The following is a 24,295-nucleotide window of genomic DNA, read 5'->3' as shown; positions in this document are numbered from 1 at the left end:
TGTGGTTCGAGCTCCACTGCGGTGGCAATTTCACTGGGGAGCAGACAGCAGCACACAACCACTATTTATTTAATTCACAAATATAACAGTATATTTTCAAAATAATATGATTTATATAAATATGATTTTCTATGGGTGCGTGTAAAGCTCCTCCTCCAAGGTGTGCCTTAACCCTTTGAAGAGTAGGTTTTTTGGAATGTTTTTTTTCTTCAAAATTCTAAGTCAGTATTCTAGAATTCCATTGCTTTCAGTTGCCAGTGGTGATTGTTACATCCAGGGCTGTTTCTGAGAGGTTTCTAATGAGATGTAGGCTAGTTGGTTAAATCAGCTAAGTGTTGTGGTGAATTTTGTTATTTGGGCTGAACTGTAACTAGGTAGCCTAACGTCCTTTTTCTCCAGTTTGCTGCAAGTGAATCCACTCAAAGCCATAATTTACGCATGCATTCTACTCTATGGTATGTTAGCTTCCATAAAATGATCCCATCTACTCACCAGTTTATTTTGAAACACAACATCTTCACCTGTGCCTTGTGGAAACACCTGAAGCTAACTACACGTATACAAAAGACTTCATTCCCTCTCCTCCTGCATAACGCCATGTATCGCCAGATGATAGAATGTAACAGGAAACTGAGGTTGAACCCTTTCACGTATCGCTTTCATGATAATCAGACATAGGGAAGCTTTTCTCTTTGTTATAGTCTTCCAAATTCCAAAATGGGAAACAAACACGTCCGTGTATCACAATGAACATGTCCTTTGAACTAGACATTAAACCAAAGCTGTGACTCGCTCTGGTCATTAACCCATTTAGACCTAAGGCGCCCTCTAAAAAAACATTCTAAAACCCTCAGGCATTGTTGTAAACAACCTCCTAAAACCTCCTAAAATCAGAGGGTTTTCTGAAAAACTTGACAGAATTGTCAACATTCACTAAAACCTTTATTTCTCAGCCTCTGTAGCAGATAGAAATAAAAACCATTTGAGAGCTTAAACCTTTGGCTTTAATTGGAAATTATTGCATTTGCCCTAAATGTTCATTAACATTTTTTTTCAATAAAACTGACAAATGCGCTTGTTGTTTCCAGCCATATTTTCAATAAAACAAACAAACTAGCAGTGGTAGTGCAATAACTATATCAGTTTGTTCACACTCCTGTAACAGAAACGATCTCACCGTTGTGTTCACTGTTAACTTCAGGCACACTGCATTTTCTGTCTGTAGTGTCAGTACTTGGATGATTCCATTCTTCACCACCAGAGCACGTACGCTTTTTAAAAAATACTCTGCACTCACACTGCATTGATGTATAATCACCTTCCCAACGTGTATTTCAGCAAATCACGATGCATTTCATTGGGTACGTGTCTTGAAAACGATGACAGCATCTAAAACGCGCTCACGTCGCATCTGGCTCTACAGGGAGAAGCAGGAAAACGTCGAACCCGGTCTTAAATGGATATACACACAAACATCACACCCGGTCTTAAATGGATATACACACAAACGTCCCACCCGGTCTTAAACGGATATACACACACATGTTGCATCCGGTCTTAATGGGTTAAAGACCCGTTGGCCTGAGGACTGACAGGGGTTCTGTCATATCCTTGCCAAATTCTCAGCTTTATCATCTCTCAATCTGGCTACATAATCCTTCTGTAGTTCAGCTGGGTACATAAATCCCTGGCCACCTCCTCATCTGATGCATGAGGTGTGTTCTGCAGCAAAATTTAGTGACTGCCCGTCACTCAGGGGGTGTACATTGCTGTGCCAAGGCAGGGGTTAGTCACTCTTCTCCTGGGACCACTGAATGGGTCGAAAGATTCAAAAGATACAAAACCCATTCTCACTCTTTGGTAGCAATGCTTACAATCACTGTATTTTGACTGTGCTTAACACTCTGGCATTGTCTCTAACTAAATTATGGGTACAATTTAGTTAGAAGGATTGGAAGCACACATATTATTAGCTACAGATGAACGATCATTTTTAAATTAGCTTTTAAATTAATACTATAATTCAAACGGTGACACACTGTACCACACACACACCTACACTTCGCAATGGCAATTTACACATCAGTGCTGCTGCTTGCCTCATAAGAACTCATTTTAAAAATACAACGCTGTATATCTTTTGTACGGCACAGTATAATTATTCCTTTTTTAAATTCTATCTTGCATATGCCTGCGCACCGCTGTTTCTGCTGTGCTGGTTTTGGTGGCCCTGGCAGGACAGCGGTGGCGTTCACGCAGTGTTCCCGTCCCGGCCTGGCCTGCCTCTGTGGCTGGTCTGCCGGGTGCACTGGACCGATGCACACGAGGCCTGTAAATTCACTCGGTTTGGAGTCAGCCATATGCGCTCTATGGACCTTTTAGACTTGGCTAACCAGCAGCTGGCTGCACCAGCCATTTCTGGATTTACGCTCTGTACGGGAAAAGGAGGAGGAGTTCCCTGCACATTTTTTGCAAGGAAACCATCATCAAAGCGGCACATTCAAGCACATCACATGGACAAGACAACCAACTATTTTCACAATTATTTAAAGCAAGTGAAATATATACAGTACAGGTCAAAAATATTAACTATGTAACTAAGAATGCATGGTGTATTGGCATTTTTATTTTTACCCCACAGACACCTTTATTGTTTACGTTGGCTCGGTGTAAAATTCTTAGTTACACGAACATGGTAGCAGTAAGCCACTAAACTTGCATGTGGGTATGGCTTTTTAACACATATGCTTATAAATCCCAGACTGTTTCACATAACCTGATGAGACGCTGTATGTTACATTACATTCGTATGTTGAATTACATTTGTATATTGACAGCCAGAGACAGATCTAGAAATTATTTGCGCAGGGAAAAGAATATGTGAAAGGGCACATATGCCCACATACACACGCCATGAGGGGCCCACTGGACCCTATAGTGCCCAGGAAAGCTTCCTGTGCTATACTCCCTTAGCTCCACACACTCCACACAACCACCTCAGCAGACCAGCAAAGAAATATTCGCCCAAACAATCCGTATGGCAGTACCAGAGAGCAATGTATTCCTTAACCCTGGTCTTGGGGACCTACTGTGTATGCTGGGTTTTGTTCCAACTACAGTACCAAGCTCTGTATTGTAATGGGCTCATAATTGTTATTAATTAGACACTAATCATTCTTAATTAGAATTTGTACATATATTGAAGGACAAATTACCGTCTTAATGCCACACTCTGCCAGAAATAGCTATGTATGCCAAAAAAGTAAATGTCCCATAGTCACATCCCAGGAATTACAATCAATCAGACTAACTTATCCTTTAATTTACTGTGATGTATTATATGGGGAATAATTCCAAATGAAAGCGGTTCCATTTTTAATTGATTCAATTACAGACAGATGTGATCAGCTGGGTCTGATTTGCTGAGAGAAAATGGCAGCAAGCCAAACCAGCATTGTGTTAAAATAAGTCTAACCACACAATTATGGTGGAAATTCAACACATTTTCAACAACCTTAATTCATCACGAGATTGGCTTTGACAGTGGGTACCGAGGACCAAGGTTGAGAAACACAGCTATGGAGCCCAAAATGTGAAACATATAAGAACATAACAAAAAAAAATCATGTTTACAGACATTTAAAATGTGCAGCAATTTTTTTTGCTTGTTTGTTTATTTAGCATATCTCAGTGCTCAGGCAAGCATATCTCAGTGCAGAGAGTAGAACGGGCATTCTTACCGCTGGTGAGAGTGCACACTGTCTGCTCGGGATCTGCAATGACAGTAAAAGGTAATGGTTAGGGGTCAACGCAGCTTCTGCATGAGACAGACAAACATTGGGAAAATGAAATCTATCACTGAGGTGTTAGCAATGAAATAGCCTGCCAAATTAAATGACATCAGAAAACAAATTACATAGAGGTTTTACATAGAGAGGTTTCAATGTCATCTTTGTTGTCAAACAGTTCTAGCATCTTGGTTTTGTGCAGAGACTAATATCGAATGCATATGGACTGTCAAAAGAGAGAGGAAACATGATACAAGCTGTACATAATACAAAACACTTCCACAGTAAGAGCACTGTGATATGAATGGCACATTGAGTACAGAGACTATGTACAGTATGTAATTAACAGTCGTCCTTAACTCTGATCTGAAATCAGTGAACAGCTGTCCTTAAATTAGCCCTGGATTCAACCAACATTTGTCCTTAAATGTGGTCATTCAATCAATATTTACAGCGTCCTTCAGGCCAGCATTCAATCAACATATGCAATTTACAATTCAATCAACATTTGTCCTTAAATGTGACTCACAAATGCGAGCATATATTGTACTTTATTTAGACAGAGGGAAAGCAGAGAGGGTAACGGCCAGAGAAGGGATCGCAGTACTGATTGCTGCCATGTCGGGGAATTGAACCCCCAACCCAACAGGGTGCCACACATCTCACCCGAAAATGAAGGGAAATGTTGATTTAATCCAGGCTTCAGCCATGAGAAACAAGAGCTTATTTTTCAAGAAACTGTTTTGGCATACTTTCTTTCAAACAAACACCTATACTAAAAAACTGAGTCCACTGAAAAGAAACTGGCAGCCATAATTGTTAAACAGTGCCTGCCAAGAGCTCCTATCTCCATATATTTGTCACACAGTTGTCTGTTTCTCTAATAGTGGGGATTCATATTGCACTTTCAAGTATTAGATTTTTTTGATGGCCAAGCAAGTGCCATCAAGAGCATTTAAGAAGTTATCTTCTTTCTTTATAGAGACACCAATTTAAGCCTGACTCAATCTGAGAATTGAGATGGTTTTCATTTCAGTGACTAAAGTTTGAAACTAAAGGAGTTTTTTTTTTTAAATAAGCACAATCCAGACAGTATATGGAAGATACAGCCAATTAGAAACCACATAAATAATCCAAGGACAGAAGTGCATGTCCTTCTGCTGAAAGTTGTTTCCCAGCTTTATTTTTCTCATTTCAGTTATTATTTTTTCTATTGGCATCTCCGATTCCCACCCAAGTCCCACCCCAATTCGGAAACTGTGTGCAAGCCTGGTCATGTACTGCCCCTAATGCCAGCTTGGGAGAGTGCAGACAAACTCAGTTCGCCTGCAAATCACACCAGCCAACTGCTTCTTTTCACATCCCAGCCACAAGGGGGAAGGAGTTCAAACGCATGCACAGAGAGCAAGCCCCGGTGTCCGGGGTGGTCATCAGCGGTCACTCGGGCAACGAACACTGCTATCCCTGCCAGCGAATCCCTCCCATATGCCCCCTGGGCAACGCAGTCCCAATCTGAGCGCCGTCCCTGTGGGGCTGCCAGCCACCGTTGGCACAGGCATGAGTCAGACGCGATCCCAGACCATGCAGATTTTTTCAAATCTATCCAGCATGGTTCTGAACACACCCGTAGTGTTGTTTGAATCCGTTTGAGGTACATGTCATCAAAGCACAAGACCATTCATCACGTAAACATTAAAATCAGCCGACAAAATAGGGAAGAGAAAGACATGAAATATGAAACGCTGCAACCTTTTGCGGCATAAAAATAAAGAGGAATGCACTTCTCTGCATAATGATGTAAGGCGACCAGAGTGCTGTGTTTCTCTGCAGTTGGCGCAATTATAATCAAGAATATTTGTCAAGAATACGTCAGATATCAACTATCGTCATCAATCAACCTCCAGGATGCTTTTCGCTGATTCCCATTTTAAATCCCATCAATCTGAAGAAATTGCATTCAAATCCACATGAAAGTAACCTGTCTGACATGGCTGCCTGTTACCCTGTCTTTGTTATTTCAGATTATTAAAATAAATTATTGCTGGCCGCTGTCAGAAAAGCCCGGCCTTGAAATATCAAACTTTGTATGATGTATAATAGCGGCAAATAGAAATGTGATTGTGGTGCCCGAGGAGTTTGGAGCGAGCCTCTTGCTTCCACTTAGATGACTGGAATAAATGCATTATTTAGCAGGGAGATTTGTTCTCTGAGGAAAGCATGCTGTTTACCAGCACACTCAAGGTGCTCTTTAGTGTCAGAGAACCACTCTGAAATTAAATGCTATTTCGTTCTTTGGAGGTTTTATCTTTATGTCTCCCACGGCTACAGAGACTCCACCATTTGTTACAGTTCAGCTTTACTTGCCATAAGATTTGTAAACAAATGTGTATGTGGAAAATTGTGTGTTTTATTTATTATTCTTGATTTTTTAAAAATATATTTCTTGGTTATTATATGCAAAGGTTTGGTCACCCCAAGTGGCATGCTTTATTAAATTCAATAGAAAATTCAGCAAATAAATAGCAATGGCACATTAAAATTTGCATATATTAAATTTGTTATACCCATGCAATCACACACATGCGCACACACACATACAAAATGTCATTTTTGCCTGGAAGTACAGGTGTTGGACTGTGATGAGAGAGGGTATCAGTGAACAACACATTCCTTTATACAACAGGCACAGACAGAGGAGAGGCCGAAGTTACCATCTTCCTCAATCGCACGCATGCATGTACACGCGCATGCCACGTACACACACACACACACACACACACTTGTGCATGCCATTACATATTCACTCTATTAATTATTGATCACTTGCTTTCCTGATATACTACGCCTGACTGCTATGTCAGTGGATTTCCTTCTCCATTTCTCCCCCTTCTCATTCTTTTTCATTGCTCACTGAAGAGGCTTTTTTGTGCCCACATTGTTTCTGTGTCGTAACATACATCCCTACAGGCCTTGAACGGGAAGGAGAAAGGAGTACACAAAATAACCAATGCTATTGAAAATACTTCTTTTTCCCACCTAACATGATGTTTTTTAATATAAAGACTAAAAAAAGAACTAGACATAACCAGATAACATAACATAACATAACATAATGAGGAGAACAGTTCATTCTGCCCAACAATGCTCACCGTTTTCCTGACTAAATTGTACCTACTGCTCTGATTACCTAGAGACTAGATAGTATCTAACACCATATCAAGCCTAACCCTAACCCAATCTGAAAAGCCTCTGGTAGTTCATTTTGTTTAATCCCCTTTATGAATTTAAAAACCTCAATCAAATCACCTCTAAGTCTCCTTTTACTGAGCTTGTAGAGATTAAGCATCTTAAGTCATTCCTCATAGCTTTTGTCTTTCACACCAGGAATCAATTTGTTTGCCCTTCTTTGAACCTGTTCCAGAGCCTCTATATCTTTCTTGTAATACAGTCCCTAGAACTTCACACAATACTCCCAAGTGTGGTCTAGCAAATGTATGCATGAAATAAGTATAACTTAACATAACATAACATACTGTAATGACGACAACAGGCCATTCAGCCCAACAATGCTCGCCATTTTCCTGACTAAATTGGTGCTCTGATTATCTAGTACAGACTAGACAGCATCCAACACTGTATCAAGCCTGGTCTTGAAAATTCTCAGTGTCTGCCTCTAGCACGTGACCTGGCAGGCTATTCTACACATTGGTTACTCACTGCGTGAAAAAATTATATAATGTCTGTACGGAATTTACCTTTCGCTAATTTATGCCCTCTACTAACAGTACTCAATCTGAAGTCTCTAGCAGTTCACTTTGTTTAACCCCCTTTACAAATTTAAAAGCTTAAATTAAATCACACCTGAATCTCTAGAAAATTCTTAATGACTATTTAAGTAACTATTTAAGACATCAGTAATATCTTTTTTTTTTTTTTAATTTTATAAATCAATGCTCCTTCATTGCTGCTGCACCTGATATCCTCCTACACTTTCCTTTTCATGTTCCCCTATGAGCTAGATCCAAATATCCTCATTTGGCATGAGCTGGTCAATTTCTGGAATGTCCTGCACACTGAGTTTGTGCCCCACTATATTATATTCATCCCCATCCTCCTCCCCAAGCCATGTCTCTGTAATCCCAACTATGTCATAGCCCCCACTATTCACAGCAGGCTCAAGTTCCAAAAACTTATTTTTGATACTTCTAGCATTTAAAGGCTTTTCAGATTATTACTTCTACACATCCTATTCTCCCACCCCCCACCGTCCCAAGATAGCCTTACTAAAAGTTTGCCTTAAAAAGATTTCATTGGTGTTCACACTATTATAGGAAGGCTTGACAGCTTCGATCCGGAGAGTCAGCACCTCCCGACCCTTTTCACTCGCTGACCTTCGGTGCTTGGTCTTCATGCCTCCACATGTCACACCTTGCTGCTAGCCACCCGAGTCTAGTTTTATCCTCCTGTGTAGCATTGTTTGTTTTGTTATTTCTCGTTAAAAGTCTCAGTAAAAGACTTACTATTTAACTTACCTCTGCCTCTCTATGATCTCTGGGCCTGGGTCCTAATCTTTCTGTAAGTCATAACACCGCCATATAAAAAGGTAATTTTACATACTGGTTGTTGACAAGTACAGATTTTATATATGCAGAATTATAGCAAATACATGTATATTTATTCAAAGTTATGGTACTCAATAGGCCATATCCATGGCATGATAATGCATGAAAGGTTACGCTGTGAAGCTGGTCTTCGAAAACTGGATCAAGAGGATATGAGTTCAAATCTACATATTCACACATGAGTAAATATCCAACTGTTTATTCAGTTTGTAATGAGTATTTCATAGGCTTCCTCAATATGCTTTGCAATAATGTTATGCATATACAAATATTTTTTTATTTATCCGTTATTCATCTAGTTGAGTTGCACATCTTTTTCAAGCCCTGGCTAAGAGGTTACAGCATTAAATACAATGCAGCACAGTATATAGGCCTACAAAAGCAATAACCCTTAGGATCTCATAGGGTCTCAATGCTTGATCTTATACAGTGTAGGTCAACAGCACCTTATGTTATAGCAAAAGCACATCTCAATGTTTTTGCAAATTAATAAGTGTTTTTTTATTGTTATTTTTGGCCAGTTCTTCACTCTAATACATTCAGTACAATCCATTTTTACACGGTATTTAATGAAGCATGAGCAGTTAATGCCAAGCAAAGTACATTTATGCACGGCCAGTGTAGGTTGAGAGGGAGTGACCATAGTCCATTTGGAAGGTACCCCTACTGAAAAGAAATATATGTAAAATATATATTTTAACATATATTTTAACAATATATGTAAATATTAAAACATGGCACATGAAATATATTTTGTTTAAATATATTTCCATATATGTTTTCTGACTATTATAATGATTGTGAAGACAATCTCTATAGAATTTCTTTTTAAACCATGTTGTATATCAATCATAAAAAAAATATTTCATGTCAAGGTAGAGATTTTGTTCCAGGAACTCCATATGAGAACATTTTAATTAGATATGATTATAATTGTATGCAGGTGGGTAGTTAAACCTATGATTAGAATGGATTCTTAATTGTCTGCCATTGTGATAAATTAGTGAAACTTTACTATTCCTCATTTGCAGGGGACCTAACTTCCACGAGGATGTCTGGGGTTTCCTTGACCCACAGAATCAAATAGACAATAGCTATTCAGGCACAAGTACCTAAACATGCCGCATACATTCATTTTGGTGTACATTTCATAGCTAGGAGTGTAGGCTAATTGTATACCTTTGCATATTTTTGTCCATATATTTCTTAACCAAAATGTACTGTGACATATATTTATGCATATATCCATGTCCATATATTTCTAACCAAAATATACAGTGACATATTTTAAGCATATATTCAAACATATGTTCTGTATGTTCTGAATATAAGAAATATATTTGAACAGGAATGAACATATACTGAATGTAGTGCACATATATTATGGATATATGGAAATATATGCCAATATATTTCTTTTTGGTATGGGTACAGATAAAAATCCTCCCACAGGAAATGCAGCAGTGCAGTCGCCCCCCTGTGACAGGAGCTGGCTGTAATTACACATTCTCTCAGACACACGCGGAGTCCCGCCACGCGTTTCCCGGCCGCTCCGGAGAGACGCTCGACGCTCGAGTGAGACGGAGCGGAACGCGTCTCCGTGGGAACGGGGGGGAAAGGGGTTGTTGTGTTCCAGCAAACACAGGCTGAGGAACCGGGTGAAAGAGCGGTGCGGGAGGAATATAAACAGACTGAAGAAGGTGCCTCTGTGATAAATTATATGGTGGAGAGTACCATGCCAGAAAGCTGCCGAACTCCGATGACATCTCCGCTCCAGAGCATTATTAGCTGTCATTAGCGGCATCGAAGTGCTGCCCAATAGGAATCGCTATTGACACATTTGAGCAAAGAGACATCGTAGCGGGGTGGCAGTCCTGTTTTTGAGGGTCCCGCCCAACAACACGCAACACTGTATTCGAAAACAGCACCAGCAACGTCCTTTTAATATGCCTTTATTGCATCACCGGTGTTTCAATTCTGTATGGCTTTCATTGTCGCCTGGGTATCTTTTTACTAAAGCAAGTATGATTTTAGCCTATTTTCCGAAAACTGGGATTTCCAAGAATTTGCATATAGATAGGATCTGCAGGAATCAGTCTCGAGCAATTCTTGTCATGATCCCTGGGGTGGCCGTTTTTCAAAAAAAGACTGTCATGAATGATGAAGGAGGCTTTCTTGGGCACATATTAGACACTCCCTGCACAACATCAAAGACCAAAATTAAAACAAATGTGTGCACGCACTTCCTCATGAATAGAAGGACTTGATTTCAAAATTCAAAGCCCATCATGTATAAATATATTCATAATTTAAAGTGGCTGTGTTCAAAAATCAAACCCCGAAACACTCAAGAGCTGTTGCCATGAGTTTTGCAGAAAACGTAAAACAGCAGCTTGCCTTACTGTAATTTATTTATAGTTCCCTGAAAGGCTATGGTTACATTTAAAGGAAACAGGTTAAGGTGTGAGCATACCATTTTATATTTAGGCTCATAAGTAAATACGAGTTTACTGCAAAATGATTCACATCCTTGATAAAGATGAACAAAAAAGACAATAAAAAAGAAATAATATAGCTACATTTTAAAGGTGCAGTATGTGAGTTTGTTGTTGAATCAGGATGGCTGTCTGGCCTGCCTCCTGTTGCATGTTCACAGTGCTGCCTGAGCAAACAGGGCGGGCGGGGCTATGGCTATACGGATAAGAGCAAAGCAGAGGTGACTTTAGCTAGATCTCCAAACGATGGTACTACCTAGTCATCTTACGTTTAAAACTATATTTTTACTTGGAATTTGACATAAATACATACAGACAATGAAAGAAAAAACATTTTTCAAGTAAAACCAGATGAAACCCAAAACATCAGCTTGTAGCTGTGAAAGCAGCTGATGTGATGTGACTGGTGACCGGTGACAAGCTGGCTAGCCTCAAAACAACACAAATCTCCAATGTTACTTTCTCATCTTCTCATCATACGTTTAAAAGCTCTAAAACTATATTTAGCATTGAATTTGACATTGAGTCATACAGTACAGATCATGAAAGCCTAGAAATAAAGTAGTTGCTACGTGTGACTGGTGACAAACGCCAGTAGCTATGGTCTCAGTAATGTTAGTCTAATAAAACAATTAGACCAATATCTTGACTTTCAACTGAAAGAAAAGAACAAACAAAGGAAAAGGTGCTGCCCTCAACGACCAAACTTGGGAGGGGTGGTGCACATATGCTCACCAAGGCAATCAACTGGACACTCACACCTGAGGAAAACGAGAGAAAATGACAACCCAGGCAGAGCCCGAAAGGGCAGGGCCGTGACACTCTCTTCAGGTGACACACGAAGACAAGGACACTGTTGGCCGTTGCCTAGCAACCGGACTGGAAGATGCCTGTCACCGGGATGCCAAGGACCGTTGCGGAGCAGCGAAATTAAAAAAGATGCGGGACTATAAATAGATGATCTGCATCGGTGTGTCTGTCATTTTAACGATTCCAACAATTCTCTTAATGAAGGTCTGGCTTGATAAAAGAGAGCAGGCCTTTTGTCCAGGGTGATAAAGTTTTAGTCCTGTTGCCAGTCCCTGGTTTTAGTCTGCAGGCTTGCTACAGCGGCCTTTATTCAGTGCAGAAAAAAAGATTGCAAATGATGTAGGAGTAGGCTGTGTCGCAACAACGTGCTAAAACCTTTTTTTTTGCCCATTCCAAGAACATTGGTGTCATCAGAGCACGATGTGGTTCTGTGTTTAGACACTTGCGAACAGCATGTTGAAAGGCTTGGATCACTTAAGTAGAGTTGCGCTGACCCTAAACCTTGCTAAATGCGCTTTTAGTCAGACCGCTGTAACCTATCTGAGGTAAATTGTGGGATGGGTCAGATTCGCCCAGTTCGCTCTAAAGTGGAGACGATTCTTGCGTTGCCTGTTCCTGCCCCGGGGTGTTGGTTGCAAGGTGTCTTGGGGATGGCAGGTCATTACAGAGGCTTCTCAGTTGCCGTCTCGCCCGTTACTGTTCTGTCATGAGTCCTAACGTTTGTTACGTACGGTCTGACCGTTGCCGGTGTTCTTCAGAACAGGTGACAGCCCTGTTTACAAGTGCTCCAACGTTAAAAGCTCCCGAAATCGAGCAGCCGTTTAAGCCTGCAGTAGATGCTAGTGATAACAGTGGAGCTACTGCAGCAGGTACTGTTCTACTTCAGGACAGCTCTAATGGCATTGAGCACCCTGTTTCTTACTTGTCTAAGAAGTTTGATCATCATCATCATGTATTAGACTAAAAGAGGCTCTTGTCCTGATTTTGGCTTGAGAACACTTTAGAAGTTTATGGTTCATCCAGTGTTCCCGTACTGGTTTATACCGATCACCAACCTTTAGTATGGTATGCTGGAGTTTATTTTTGCAGGCATCTGGAAGTCAGGAATGTCCGTGCCAAAGACAATGTATTGGCTGACACAATGCTACACACTTTTTAATCTGTTGTGTGAATATTTTATTAGATTATTCCTTACTTGGGAATGGGGTGGGAGTGTTACACACGTCTGATCTCTTTCTCTAGTAAATTCAGCAAATAAGAAGTAATTGTGAATTAAAATATACAGAAAACATGATAAGTTGGGGGCAGCACGATGGTGCAGTGGGTAGCACTGTTGCCTCAAAGCAAGAGGGTTCTTGGTTTGAATCCTGGCCTGGGCCTTTCTGTGTTCAGTTTGCAGGTTCTCCTCGTGTCCGTGTGGGTTTCCTCAAGGTGTTCCAGTGTCCTCCCACAGTCCAAAGACATGCAGGTTAATTGGAGAGTCTAAATTGCCCATTGGTATGAGTGTGTGAGTGAATGGTGTGTGTGCCCTGCGATGGACTGGCGAACTGTCCAGTGTGTATTCCTGCCTCTCGCTAAATCCATGCTGGGATAGGCTCCAGCACCTCCCACAAACCTGACCAGGAGTAAGCAGGTATAGATAGTGGATGGATGGATGGATGGGTGATTAAGTTAGTTCCATTCAGAGATTGTGTTAACTTCTTTTCATTTAGAAAATCATCAAAACATGCATTTTGACAAGGGGTTCCCAAACTTTTTCTTTTTCTGAATTACTGACAAACCAATAGGGAATGTATCATTTAAACACAACCTATGTTTAGATTTCAGCAGTCGATTCATAAAAAAAAAATACAAAACACAAAAGAACACTTGTCTAAAGTAACCTACATTTCAATTAGGCGGCAGAGGCCAGAGAACCAATTTGGTACCTGAGAGAATTTTCTCTCCTGACATCACATTAAATGGCTTATGGAGACTGACAGCACTGTGCAGGTACACGGCTGCGCTAGGTGGTTATTATGATATAGTGCCATTGCATTGAAGTGACAAATCTCCAAGGGGGAGGATAATCACATTATGAACAATAACTGATTACTGGAACAAGTGTGCATTCATTAGCCACCGCACTCCATGTAATGGAATGAATTACGCTCATAACCACGGTGATATTCATGCAAGCTGTGTGTTTTTTTTTTCTGCTGTAGTTAAAACCAGTGCTTTTCTGAAATACACAGCAGAGGAAGAGGAGGACTCTGCGGAGGTACAGACGTTTTCACAAGAGCGTGAACATGTGGAGCGTTAACCAGCGAGTCAAGAAAGGGGATGCAGATGGACGAATCAGGCGTGATACACCTAGGGGGTCAGACACAGGACCACAAGTCTGGGGAGGGTCATGTGACCTCTCCACAGGGGGCATACAGAGACACCATGTCAGACAGGAGAGGCAGTCACACAGCCAGTGCACCTGTTGCCTCTGAGGCTAATATGGGAGCCTGTGTGTGTGTGTGTGTGTGTGTGTGTGTGTGTGTACTTTATGTGCAGGTATGTACAACGTTTGTGTTTTATGAATATATTAAAACAGTATATTACTGTCACTCTATGGAATAAACCTATGTTTAGTTTCAGTGTAGCTTTGTATTGTCACTTAAAAGCTTTACTTCAGCTAGAAAATAATCAATTTCTGTTAATCAGTTTATATTATCTGTAGAACATAACAGGAACATGCTGCACATAATTCTAGTTATAATATTTCACCATGTTATGACATCGATTAGCCTATGAATTGCTGCAAAGTTCCATTTTGAGCATTCAGTAAGCATTACCAAAGCCTTAAATTCCTGTTGTGCATGTGTTCCATTAGACTTTTTCACATCGTAGTTACAAGTCACAAATTTACATTAAGGTGACCTATCATGGATGATTATGAACTTTACAGAAACAGAGCACCCAATTAGTGGATTGTTGGCTCAATAAAAACAATAATTATTGGGATTTCAAAGCCAATCAGAAGGATTTCAGGGAATTCATGGTAGAGCCCAGGCAGAGCCCTGCTGGGGATCCCAGTGAAATCTTTGAAGATAGAGAATAAATGAATACTGCAGTAGAGAGTAGAGAATAATGTGACATATGTTTTTCAATACAAACATATGATATATGATGTTTATGGCAGGATATTTTACCTCAGTTTTTTCTTTGGTATATCCAGGTTTAGCCTATTGCATGGCTGAAATGCTCTTCATCAATTTAAGAAAATGTTGTCAATGTTGACAAGGATATGCAGTCCTCTGAGTGATCCTATGTACTAAAAATATATAGTCGCTAGTGTATACGTTTTGTGTGGAATTCAAGAGGGAGAGAAAGAAGAGAGAAGCAGACATTCTACATTTCATTAAATATGCATACAGACCTCCTTTCTGTTCCATTAGAACAAAAATGAAACATACAAATCTATCATGGGAAGACAGAGAGTGCTGTGCTCTAAAATAGGATTTCTGGCGTTGTGGAAGAGTGGTGTTAGGAAGAGTGGGGAGAAACAGCAAGTGTGTGTGGTAGGGGGAAGTAGGGAAGTGGTTCACACAGTAAGAAGAGCTAAAAATGGACTAAAACACTTTCCCCTCAAAATGTTCAAACATTTAAATCAAGAAGCAGCTAAAATGTATACGTTTAATGACCACCTATTTTCAGAGACATTGTGCAAAATGACATAACTCTTACCTTAGCTAGAGTGCTTTCTCCTGGTAAGCCTGTACGATCATAGTGGATGATACCTGAATGTAGACTACTAAATCGTTGGTCAGCATGTGAGCATCTTCTCTATTCCAGTTTTTTTTCCCTTAATATGTGCAATCACAGGTAAATTATGCTCTTTTAAACCAGAAATAACAGTACTGCCTGTTGGATGATAAGTCTGCATTTGCTATAACATTTATGGCAAAGAATAGAGGGTTCTCAATAAAACTCCCATTTAGCTCTTTCAGCATGACATAACTTAGGAAGAAATAAAGTGCCACAAATGCAATTATCATTGGTAAAAAATAAGAAATTAACTGGCTCTTTTTTAGTTTGCAGTGAAATACTGAGAGATTGCATATATACAGGAGCAATGAATGTCTGAGTTGAGCAATCTCGGCATGCTGGCGTGCCGACCACTAGGGTATTTCAACAACTACTACAAGTTTGTCCACTTTGGGGAAATTGCTTGGTCAAGGGCTAATGCGGGCATGGCAGATTAAATGGACTGCATTTAGCATTCAGCCTTTAGAGGGTTTCCCAGGTTAGGGCTTTCAAAATGTTCAGCAAGTTGCATTTTCTGAGATGAATGCATTCACATTGTTAAGCAAACGCCATCCAGCAGGCATTTCCTGATGGTATCTGCAACTGAAGAGTAATTTACAGCAGCAAGGTACGCTGTCTGCAAGCACTACATTCAAATATGATGTAACCGATTTTCCTTGCAACACAAATAAAACATGCTAAACATAATTGCTTCTGCCATCTGCTTCGGTGACCTCCTGTGACTGCCTGGACTTGTCAAGTTCCTTGATATTTTATTTGTGCGAATTGGGAGCCAATTTTATTTACTTCTAGCAAATCCCTTTTGCAGAGGGGACTGCCCCACCATTGAGAAATGTACTTAATTTTGGCTATCCTGTTTTTCAAGGTTAATGTTTATACTAAAACATGTGTCAGTTAAAGCATGGATGACATCTAGCCACTGCTGAAAGCTCTCTTGTGCCCTGCTAACTTATGATTCCTCTTTGTTTTTGGTCTCCGTGCAAAAAGACCATAGTTGATTTTTAAAAAATTATTATTATTTTTAAATTGTAAATGAAAAGCAAGTAATAGCTTTTGTGAAATCTATTCCAAATACCATAAATTCATTTGACACACTGCAGTTGTATCAAAATAGTCACCAGAGCATGAAATACATTTGTAAGACAGAGTTTGTTGAACAATGTGAACCTTTAATTGCAAAAATCAGCTAGTTCTGGATGAAAACAGCCCTGCTGTTATAGAAATCCCAAGCTGAAGTCTTATTTAATCTGTCCTTGCTTCCTTTCCTTGCATTTTGTCCTAGTATGGAAGGCCAAACGGGTCAAAAATACATTAAACTGACATTGGAATCACACTATTTTTTCATTATTTTTTTATTGCAAAATACATCCAACTGCAATCCAACAAAAAAAAAGTCCATATAAGGAGAACAAACAAAACAAAATGAAACAATATAACAAATATCACACCCTGGTCCTAGAAGTTTACCAACAATTTTCACAATACAAGAGGTATGTGGGGCTGAGCATGTCAAATTCTCACGCTGATTTGGAATGGCCAACTCCCAACTATCTTCGTGAGCCCCACCGCCATTTTGGGAGAGTGTCGACATGCGCCGTTGTCCTCCGAAACACTAGGGGTCACCAGTCTGTTACTCATTCATTATGAGAGTGTAATGTATCCACTGGACAGGATTAGCATTCTCTGAACTATGTGAATGCCTTTCACGTGGATTTAGTCTTGGAAAAAGGAAAATGACAGATTGCATATCGTTAAAATGCTGGCTTGCGAAGAAAAGGCCTGCTTTATTTTGTCAGCAAATCAATCAACACTTTGTGATTTGCATACAAGAGTCTATTTAAAGATTAGACCAGGAATACAGTTTGTGCTTGATTCCAGGACACCTGTGAAACCGAGCCACAGCAAAAAGATTTACTCCACACAGGAGCAAAATATCAAACCCCGCTAAGTCACGATTATGACTTACGTTAGATTTGTAAATCCCTCCTGAAAAATCTGAAAAAATGTGAAAATTCTGTAAAAATAAGATTTTCTTGAAATTGTTTATCGCTATGTGTCTTTAAAACCACATGTGAAAAAGTATGATTGCAAATGTGCAGAATGCCGCCTATTTGAATCAATTTCAATTAAGCACGTTCCTTCACTCTGGCCATGATGCGACTTCCTGGTTTTTGCTGCAAAGAATATCGCTTCATTCAGAAATGATGTCTTGTTTACCATTTTGTTCATTTCTGTAACTGGCATTTAAGTATGAGATTAACAGTACAATTATTCATGAGATGCTAGGTACATAATTGATAACCGTACAAAAAAAGATAGTGTACATAGCAAATCTACATGTGATGCTAAACTAAGTGTGAGATCTACCTAAAAAAGACAAACAAAAGCCCAGATGCAAGTCATTCCAAATGACACACTCCCCATACGCAGTTAACACTGTCAATCATGGATGATCCAGAGTAAACGCATACACAGAAAATGTACTTAATGTAGGCTATAAAAATATATGTGAAAGACGAGCAACTTCCTGAAAATATGCATGGACATAATTCAGAGATTGTAAATAGGTGAGAACATACTCTACTACAGGCCAAAAAGGCACATGGATCAAACTGAAGTAACAGGCAATAGTACCTATGGCCATGGCAACTAATTTTTAGTAAAACAACTTGGTCAATTAGCATTTTATGCTATTCATTTTCATGAAGGCCGACCCTCAAACCATGATTTGGAGCCCTCCGCACAAGCCTGGGCGTGTTCCCTTTCTCACCCTGGCTGGGTGAGGTAGCCGCACTCCCGGCTGCAAGAGCGCGTTGGGCGTGCAGCCGGGAGAATGTGTGCCACGTCGGGTGACCCCAGATGTGTGCGGAACATCAAATCCTCTGCAGCTATTTCGCCACTGCTCCAAATACCGATCACGGGTGTTGGTTGCCCTGGCAACGGCACTCCTTCCTACTATAGCGAACAGCAGGCCAGCCAGCAGATTTTCTTTACTCCTTTTTTTTTTTCCTTCTTGAAATGCAGCCTCTGTATTTCCCCTCTCAGGCTCCCCTGCTTTTAAAGAACTGCTTCTACTGCTTCCATTCAAGTGTAAACAGTTGGGGTTTATAGCCTGTTTTTTTATTTATTATTATTATTTTTTTTATCCAAGTGCAATAGTAGGTGGCAGCTTCCAATGACATTGTGCGTTGTCCTAAAACCATTTTAATGTGTTTTGCCTGATTTAACAAGAATACCGGGTATGTGAATTACAAAGTTTTTTTTAGTTTTATCGTGCTGCCAATATTTTTTTTCTGTAATGTCAAATATTTTAAATGGCAAGAACACTACCTTTTTTCATTTTTCAAGGGACAGCTTGAAGGAGTCGATCATTATTAGCAACATTTGCTATGCGAATTGGTGTTCACATTGCCAACTGAACTACTAGCAAAAGGTCTATTGCTTACATTCCTTTAAGTGTTTACCACTCATTACTGCGGTTAGAGCACCTGCAGTGCCACCTTGAAATTAAGGACTGAAATAAGGGTCACATGATGTTTCCCAGGTCACATGTTCAGAAAAAACTCCCTAAGTGTCACATTTTATCACATCATTTACAATTATTCTGGACAGTTAGCTAGGTAGATTGTCAGAGCCCTACCTTACCTGTCACGCTACCTCATCAGATACTTGATTTATTTAATACTTTATTCCGTTTGAATATTCATGTGAATATTCATATATTAATGTTCAGTTTAAAAGCATCTCCATGGCTCTCCCTGATGGACTACAATCTGACCACAGCTTGCCTTGCACCCACAGCTTTCCATACTTGTGCCATATTTGTTACCAGTGAAACTGCTACATCTATGCATTAGACATTTTACCTGCAGGTATCATCTACACCTAAAGACAAGGAATTAATATTGAGTGAAGATGATGCATGCACACATCGAGATTCAGACAGGATTTTAAAAGGTTGCAGACACAAACATCAAAATGTGACTTGCTCTCATGTATTATGTTAAAACATCTGAAAAGTCACTTAGTTTTTGAGGCAAATATTTCCGTTTTGTAGTATCAAGAGTGGAAAAAAAAAATGGTCTTCACACTAAATGAATCAGAAAAACTGTCTTGGATAGAAATATTGGAAATGTATTACTTACCAGTAGAGATAGGAATCGGCTACTTTGATACACGATTTGAAAGTCTGTGATGAGTGATGTTAGCTAAATACATTTTCATGCCCACAAATGTTTTCTAAAATTAGGAGACTAATGATTCAAGTCATGTAATGCACTGGTGCCAACCTGCCCCAACCCGGGCTTGGTTGGCACACGTTATTGGGTTTGTTGGCACAAGTGCACAACATGAATTTAATCATTAGTCACCTAATTTTAGAAAACATTTGTGGACATTAAAATGTATTTATTTATAGCTGAGAGCCTTTCCTTTGCTACTGGTTGAAATACTCTCCCCTACCTGGGTAAGTAATAGAGTTCACTTCTTAAGGCAGTGCCATGCCTTAAGAAGGCCCAATGGAGGGCCGTGTGTATGCTGGTTTTTATTCCAGCCTCAGATCTTGATTATATAATTAGTTCAATTATTTGCTGAATTAGGGATGCAGGGTTGCACATAACGGTGACCCGACGTCTATGGCGACCCGCATTGTCTAGATAAAAACTTACTTATATTCTGTGCTTCAGTGCAGTTAAATGCACATGGCTGAATGAGTAATTGGACTCAATTAAGGCGGCATGAATTGGTTGGAATGGAAACCTGCGTACACACGGCCCTCCATGGCAACGAGTTTGAGAGCACTGTCTTAAGGACACGGGATCGCTGAACAGGGCTGAAGGCGCACAGGCGAGAGTGAATTTGAGCCTCCGCAGACGGGCTCTCACGCATGACGGCGTCTGGAGCCTGCGCTTACGCCGATCGACCCTGCGACTCCCGCCTCTGTAACAGGTGGGCTGAGTGAAACGGAAAGGAACAGCAGGACGACCTGGTGGAGATCAGATTCACTCCCTCTCCTCTCCCCAAGTCTACCTTTCACTGTCATGTTATTTCACTTAGAGGAGTTACAGCATCTTTGACAACAGGGTACATCAGATGTTGTTAGTTTGTTACTTTTTTTGATGATTGCAGGATTAAAAAAAAAAAACATATAGGCTCAGTTTTAATGTTAAATTACAAAAATGTTGCCAATACATTTTTAAAATCTTACCTACATTTTTAAAACACCTTTCAAATTTTCTACTGAATTCAGCACATTATACAGCCAAAACTGCTTGTCAGGGACATTCCAATTCTCAGCCAACACACACCGACTCTTTCTCTTTTCATTGATCTTTCTGACCAATTTGTCTATTTCAGGGTTATTTCAAAGGATAATGGACTAAGGGAATCATTCAAACCGGAGAGACTCACTATCTATACTAATCATTGTGGCTATCTGATTCACAGTTGGCTCCGCAATACTATTCCTATATACTATTTTCAAAAAGCATACACAGCATTTGCCCTCTGTACGAATATATGCAATTTAAAAATAATAAAATGTCCACACACCACAGTAACTATGCAGCAAGGACAATCCATAGCCCATGAGGGCCTGTTTGAAAATTCTATCATGAGGTCCTCTCCTCTACTTTCACCACTGCCTCACCAGCCACTTGCCTATATGGGCCTACAGAACACTGGAATTTCAACACCACCACAAATCTTAAGAAGTAAATTGAACCAAGTAATGAAACTCATTCATGTTTTTCACTTGCCACAAAGTGCACCTCAGACAACAAAAGATGATTGTAGCAGTCGGTCCGCTGGAGAGGCGGATTGGTCTCGGCTGCGCCGGCTGGTGGAGAGAGCACACACACCTGGGTTGCGTTAGCTAATCAGCCCAGGTGCTTAAAGGTGTGCTGCTCTCCACAGTTTGTCAGAGCTAACACCAAGAGCGCAGTTATGATTTTTCGGTTCATTTTGAGCACTGAAAAGAAAGCAATCCTCAGCTGGGATGCTGGAGGAGCTGGACCTGGCCGGGAAGGCGGGTCAGCTACAGAGCGGTGAACTGAAATAATTGTCACTCTGTTTTACTTTCTTTTGTCTTTGTTATTTTAGCTTGTTGTTTTAGTTCATTGTTTTTGCCCAGAACCCGTGAGGGGGAAGGGTGAAGTTGTCCGTTCATTTTATTTTGTGTTGGTGTGGGTGCTCTCTCTCTCCATGTGACAGACAACGGTGTTGCCCAGTACTGCCGCACCTCCCTCCCTGGGGTGTCACACTCGCATGTGACAATGATAAACCTAGAGACACAGCTACGTAATAATAGAAGTGCTAAACAGAAATGTATGTATTCTTAGTTCATGGTAAAGTCTCTCCTTATCAGAAAGCTAGGTGTCTTCCCCCATTTTCACTCCTAAACTATGGATTCAAAGTTGTACAATGTCAATGTCAATACACCAAGCGCAAAATCCCATTCAAGCCAGGATCTGTCATCCCCACAGTGGTGAAGGCAAATTGAGAGAAAATTAAGGGTTAGGGGCAGTATATGCTACATTAGCCAAGCCTCATGGTGGGTGAGGAAGATGCCACAACTGAAAATCTTTTAGCATGGTGACAGTGGTTGACGGGGTAGACTGCGGTCTGTGTGCGTGGAACAGGAAGACGTTGTCGGTTTTTATGTGGCCTAACTTACCAAGAAACACAGTAAAGCTGCAACTCTTCACAAAAAAAGAGCTCAAAGGTATTTCCTTTCAAAGCAAAGCATCTCCTCATACGGAATACTTACGCAATTTAACTTAAATTTAACTACATTCACCACATTGGATTTCCGATCATCTGAGATGTTTTGTAAATTGTTGCAAACGATGATTATAAACCAGCTCTTATAAAAACAAAACCCTAAAATTTTCCTTCTTGGGTGAAAATAGCATTACATAACATTAACAGGAATTATATATAAACAATTTATTACGGTACAACGATAAATCTTGATTGTATTATAATAGCAGGCATATTTTATACCGTTATTATAACTATTTTGAGGGGATATATTTTTTCATCCAACATGTCCTCAGATGCATTATGAGTCACAAAATAAAAATGTTTTTGGGTCTGTGCTAATGTGCCCTTTCAGCGGGCGGCTCCATCTTAGCGAGATGTAGCTTTGCTGAATTAGGCCGAGTCATTATGCCATCGGAACAGTTTCCAAGGGAAAGCGCGCCACCTAAAATTAGAAAGCTCAGAGCAAGCGAGGGCAATCGGGAGTGACAAAAAGGAACGGTTAAGTGTGTGCAAATTCTTACGCAGGTTCTGCATCTGCACGCTGTTTTCAATATTTAACAGTTACCCTGCACAGGTCTCTGTCTGTGTCTGCGTGAGTGTCTGTGTCTGTGTGCATCTGTGTGTGCGCGTGCATTTGTGCGATAAACAAATCTTCTGATATACCTCCTGATATACACCCACCAGCAAAGCCAGAACAATACAGCTAAAGAGCAATCTCTGATAATGATGGAAAGCCAGAAGTGAAAGCTCCAGTTTATTTTATTTTATTTTATTTTATTAACAGCAGCACACTGCAGCTCAGTACTGCTGCTGGAGGCAGGCCATCTCCTGAATGGCTCTGCAGCCTTGGACACATATAACCCCCCCACCCCCCCCCCGGCACAAAATATCAAGCCTGTGTCAAAGGGGGCGTGAAGAGCCTCAAACTGAATCAGCAGGCGACACTCGGTGGGGTTCACGCCAGGCTGCTGGGGTGTAGCTAAGCTGATTATCGCTGGGAGAAACCACCGGTCTGCTATTTTCACACCTTTCTACACAGACCCTGGGCTTTGTTCAGGCATTCAGGGTGCAGTTGTTTGTGAGAGATAGACACGCCGGTGTTTTTTTTGTTTTTTTTCTTTTTTTTTTTGTTTCTTTCCTCCACACTGCTGCATTGCTCTAAATGTGCTCACAGACACATTTGATTCAATAAAAGCAACTGCAGGATCAATATTTCCACCCCAACTCAATTATGAGCCAACATAAATGAGTCTGCCTATTGTGCTAATTCAGTTTGTGTTGATATTGGAGGTTGAATGTCCCATATCGCCTGCATGCCACTGTGACCTAGTAGAAAGAAAGGATCATTTAGCTCTCTCTCTCTCGCTCTCGCTGTCTCTCTCTCTCTCTCCCTCTCACACACACACACACACACAACAGATTCATGCACATTCACACACGCACTCCAGCGTACTACACTATACCCATGTGATGACTAAGTGAATGGGCAGCATGAAGAAAAGAGGGGAAGAAGCAAGGAGAGGAGGATGAGGAGGAGGAGGAGGAGGAAGTCGTGCCCTGACATCAACTGTGCACATGCTGCTGATGAGCCACCAAAGTACTCAGAATAAAAAGGTGCAAGAGCATGTTTGCCTGGTTGGAAGCCAAGACCTCACAGGTTGAATTGAAGTGGGGGGGGGGGGGGGGGGTTAGGGTTAGGGTTAGAGCCGGGGTACCAGACCTGAGCCATACCCCCCTTCCATGGGAGATTTCCACCCTGCAGCCAGCTGCCTCCTCAATCTGTTACTGTTGCTTCCCCTTTGTTTTCAGCAAAATCAATTTCAATTAAAATGACCCCAGCGCTGCACGGGTCTCCCCACCGATTGGAACACAGAGACGAGCCAGGACAGGCACAGCCGTCCTCCTCGGACCCCGCGCGCGGTCGTGTTGATCTACAGCCTCGGTTTGCGCCGAACCCGGATGGGGAAATCGGCCAAATTTATTACCACTGTCAAGGTCATCAGCACAGAGAACGATCTCTAAT

The 24,295-nt window shown here is 40.7% G+C and overlaps 1 protein-coding gene across 5 annotated transcripts in view; it reads right to left on the bottom strand.

The window, feature by feature from the left end:
• slc12a5a (solute carrier family 12 member 5a) overlaps positions 1–24,295 on the bottom strand; it is a 173,987-nt gene that overhangs the window by 128,349 nt on the left and 21,343 nt on the right. For all 5 annotated transcript variants that reach the window (XR_010324927.1, XM_064305287.1, XM_064305282.1 and 2 more), the window contains exon 2: positions 3,741–3,773. Coding sequence is in view for 4 of the 5 variants with exons in the window: in XM_064305287.1 (XP_064161357.1) it covers positions 3,741–3,773 (33 nt within the window). In the remaining variant the exon portion in view is untranslated. The remainder of the gene's footprint in view (positions 1–3,740; positions 3,774–24,295) is intronic.

Source organism: Anguilla rostrata, chromosome 13, assembly GCF_018555375.3.
Source record: "Anguilla rostrata isolate EN2019 chromosome 13, ASM1855537v3, whole genome shotgun sequence".
In the NCBI taxonomy this organism is placed as follows: Eukaryota; Metazoa; Chordata; class Actinopteri; order Anguilliformes; family Anguillidae; genus Anguilla; species Anguilla rostrata.
This window is presented reverse-complemented; position numbering and strand designations above follow the sequence as displayed.